The sequence below is a fragment of the Setaria italica genome, chromosome III (assembly GCF_000263155.2).
Source record: "Setaria italica strain Yugu1 chromosome III, Setaria_italica_v2.0, whole genome shotgun sequence".
NCBI classification, from domain to species: Eukaryota; Viridiplantae; Streptophyta; class Magnoliopsida; order Poales; family Poaceae; genus Setaria; species Setaria italica.
In genome coordinates, this window is record NC_028452.1 from 41300739 (window position 1) to 41305018 (window position 4280).

The window sequence follows — 4280 nt, forward strand, 5'->3', positions numbered from 1 at the left end:
AAAAAAAACTTGTTTTCAGCAGTCGCACCATTGAAGCCGCCTGTTGCATGTACCGAAACTCAATAGCATGGTCTGAATATGTGCATTATATCTCTATATAAATGATTTGGCAACGCTCCTGCAGGTATTTTTTTGAAAAAATCTCTATAGATTACAACTACATTTAGCTTAACTTTCCAAATGATTTGATTGGCACTGGATGATCCTAATGTGGTGATCATTGTATTCATCACAGACTCCCACCGTATTAAACCAACGAAATAACCTGGAGTGATAATAGTACCGAATACAAACAAGGAAATAACCTAGACAAAGTTGAGCAGGGACATATGCCCTTCCTCAATCCTCACCCTTTGCTTCATCAGGCTAAACATATGAAATTATAGGGGGTGCCATCTAGTACTTTGGTATTTTTTTTCAAAAACCGAGTCATCTCATGAACCAAACCATACGTCCATACGTCGTAGCGTGCACTGTGGTTTTTAAAAGCCCTTGCTAGACCTACAAAGGGTGAAAACGGTAGCGTTGTCTCATGCCGATATGCCTTATGGTCGTTTGGGGGAGAAAACAGTACGAATAGGGGATTGTAGCGAGGATTGAGTGAGGCAAATCGGACTTTTCTTTTTCTGATGAACTATTTTCCACTTGGGTGTGCCTCTCTTCTCTTTGATGAAGATGGGCCGTGGCCCGTGGGGTTATAGGGCAATAGAGGCATGGCGTGTGGGGCCTCTTGGAGCTTCGTTTGACAAGCCAGACGGAGCCATCATGTTTGTGCAGTTCTCTGCGGCTCTGCCTGTATGCATGTGTGTGTCGGAACTTTTTCCATAAAGACACTGACCGATTTCAGCAGCAGAGCAAAAGCCCACATGCATGGAAAGACACTAAAATTATTGATGACTCGACAAACACAAAGGCAGGCACGCATCGCTGCCTGCGAACACGTGACATGACACGACACACCTGACACGCACGCGTGGCTCACATCGACCTGAGCTATCAGCGACAACTCCTAATCAAGACTAAAGCAAACGGCCGGCTAATCCGATCCGAACGAACACGACGACGAAGACACCGGCGACAACAGCACTCGATCGGCCATGGCCGGACGACATCTTCTTCTTCCAGCTCGGTCACACGCTCATCACACGTGCGGGCTGCAGTAGATGACCTTGATCTCCTGGACGTGGCTGCACCTTCCGCTAGGCACCTGGGACACGGAGCACCGGCCGGAGACGGGGCACCCGACGGCGGGGCACTCGCCGACGAGCGGCGCGCCATGCGGGGAGATGATGACCGGAACCCCCTGCCCGGGGCTGCGGGTGTTGGCGGCGAGGTAGAACGACCCGCCATCGGGGCCGACGTGGAACTCGGCGGTGGGGGCCCCCGTCGCGTGGAGCCGCCCCGTCCACCAGCACACCGGGCACTCGGCGTGGCTGTGCGGGTGCAGCGTGTAGTTCGCCGCCCCGTTGAAGAGGTGCGGGCTGTTGGCGAGCGGCTCCAGGGTCAGCACCACGTCGTGCGCGCACAGGTTCTGCACCGTGATCTTCTTGTCCTTGTCGCAGTTTTTGTGGTTCGTCTGCGCCGTCGCCGCCGGCGAGGCGGCGGCGAGCACGGCCACCGCCAGGAGCAGGGCCACTGCGAGCTTGGACGACGGCGCCATGGGTACGGTGGATCTTCGAAGCGAGTGACTGAGAAGTGGCTAGGAGTGACTTGGAGGGAGTTTCGTGCTTGAGTCGGGTTGTTGGTTTTGGGGTATAGTATAGCCCTTTTTATAGGCGCGTACGTGCCAGGGGCAACAACAAAGGTGACGGTAAACATGTGAAACTGAGGGACGGTGGAAAGGTAAAAAGGAGGAGCGTTGATGCTCTAGACAGATCGAGGAGGGCGTGTCAGAGGAGAGGATGGCATTGTGAGATGGGTTCGTGGTGTCGTGTAGCCTGTGGGGCGGCCATGCTGCTCGTCTAGTGGCCTGCATGAGTGCATGGATGCGTCGCGTGCGGAGCTGCGACGACGAGGTGGCAGCGCTACAGTTGCAGCCTGTTCCGGATAGGGCGGTAAAGATGATGGCCAAGGCGCCGCGTAGGACTTTTTCACTTTTCACATAGTTATCGGAGACGTCCCAAAGTTTGGATGATAAAGGAAAAGGTGGTCGAAAGTGAAGCATTCCTTTTGCAAAGTGGAATTAGTGATAAAGGAAAAACTACACTGGAATTAGTGCTAAATGGCTTATCTGTAGCTTTGCTAGACAACAGCACGATGCATCACGGCAAGAATGCTGAAGTCTGAACCATGCAAATTTTCCATCAAACCACACTCTAATCACTTCTCCTTTTTTTGGTACTAGCTAGCTAGAATCCCGTCATTGCTTCACTGGACAAACTAATTAGCTGAAGAGCGAAGAGGACAACACAACACTAGTCTCTATGGGGGCGATTGGCAGCCTGTACCTAGCCAGCGTTGCATCTGTGGATGCAGCATCTTTGGTTCATCGGATGAAAAAAAGCTGCACCGCGTGGAACGGAAAATTTGGTCGTTCCACGCGAGCCTGGTTCGCTCGAGCGGCGGGTAAGAAGCTGCCGTCACCACTCACCACCCGTGAACCTGTGAACAAGTATTCTTTCCCAAATCTCTCTTCCCTATGCTGCTGCTTCTTCCTAGCCGGCGTGTGCCGTTCGCCCCTTCCCATCGCTGCCCCTCGTCGCAGCCACCTCGCCGATCATCGCTGACCTCCGGTCCCGCGAGGTGCCCCAGTGCTACCCGCATCCACGGGGGCCTCGACCGTCGGCGGCCGGCAGCCCGCCGCCAGGTTTATCATGCTACTGCCGTGTCAGAGGACGAGAAGTTGGTCGAGGCGGTCACCGTGCAGTCGGCGGACGAGCTGCGGAGGCTGCTGCCGAGTGGTTGCGGCGGCTCCTGTTGCACATGACATCGCCACCGCACTCTGTTACCTGCATCAAGGCTCAAATCCAATCCCCACAAATTAAATCAGAATTCACCAAGCCACCAATCGAGTTGCTCACCGCCAAAACCAAGCTCACACGCACATCGAATCAAAGCCTTCAGCCATTCAATTCGAGATTGTCACTAAAAGAATCAAAGGGCCGCGAGATGAGGCGCGATGGTGTCAGGTGTGGGCGGCGTGGTTCTTGACGGCTGACCGCGGGCAAGGAGCCGGGGAGGCCCTCTTCACCTTGCCGCGTTGCACCTCGCTTGCTCCTGCGGCGGCGAGGCTAGTCCATCTCGCCTTCACCACCACCGTCTCGGGCTGTGGCCTCTGGATCACTTCACCGGCAACATCGTCATGTTCAACGTAAGCAGCATCGCCGCTTGTGTTCGCCCCGTTGATTCGCTAGTCTAACCTGGTAGCAACGACATCAAGCAATGTGTTTATGTGTGCATGTCCTGGTTACTCGAGCAATGGCTGGGAGGGAAGTTAGAGGAAAGCTATCACTAGTGCCTGATTCTAGAACAGAGGAGATAGAGAGATTGGAGAAATGGAGATGGTGGATGGTGTACCGTGTCCTGTATACAAGGTAAGCATACCAATTTGTGTAGCTTACCAATCAGCGTTTAAGAGAGGAACCTGTTTACACTGATTCAACTTACCCAACATCGTCAAAAAAAAAAAAAAAAGATCAGGGCTCGTCGAAGATGGTAAAAAGACAGGCTGCCAAACGGACCCTTATCTCCTGGCCGCCCTGACTTGTCGCGCTCGCGTGAGAAACGCGGCTAGCTTCTAGCAGCTACCCTACGGCCGAGTCAGTGACAACGTGCATGGGGACTTTCTTGGGCAGGCTACAGACATCGAAACAGTGGCAGCGAATCTACAGTAGTTTACTGTTTACCCCACGTAAAAAAACCTGAGAAATTGAATTACCAATGCATAGTGCAGTACTCATCCTTGTGTCTGCGTGCAGTGCAGCTCAGTGCACAGTTGCAGCGTCTGCATTCGAGCAGGATGATGGCAATGGCCTATGGATCGAGACCCGAGCAGCTCGTACTGACCGATGGGGTTTGGAGCAGCAGCATGGAGGGCCACGGGCGCCCCTAGGGGCACTGCAGCGATAGCAGGAGCAGGAGAGGTTAATTTAATCCTGTTTCAGTGAAAAGATAACAGGATGGGTTAATTACTAACTAGTTTACGTAACCTAAGTTGCTGCCCCTCAGGGACTAGTTTAAGCTAAGCTTCGCTTCGTGCTTGACGAATGTCTGTTGGTCCGGTCATGATGACATTAAACGCTCATTGCATGGGCCGGTGGGTGGGCGGGTGGGTCATGGGT

The 4280-nt window shown here is 53.3% G+C and overlaps 1 protein-coding gene across 1 annotated transcript; it reads right to left on the reverse strand.

Annotated features, from left to right (window-relative positions):
• Positions 1–841: 841 nt before the first annotated feature.
• On the reverse strand, positions 842–1757 carry LOC101779314. Its single transcript, XM_004962650.4, has one exon. The coding sequence runs from the start codon at positions 1658–1660 to the stop codon at positions 1142–1144; it is 519 nt and encodes a 172-aa protein (XP_004962707.1). The 5' UTR covers positions 1661–1757; the 3' UTR covers positions 842–1141.
• Positions 1758–4280: the final 2523 nt, after the last annotated feature.

Excerpts from the sequence above, each read along its gene's own strand:
- LOC101779314 (XM_004962650.4), bottom strand. The coding sequence starts at position 1,660 with ATGGCGCCGTCGTCCAAGCTCGCAGTGGCCCTGCTCCTGGCGGTGGCC.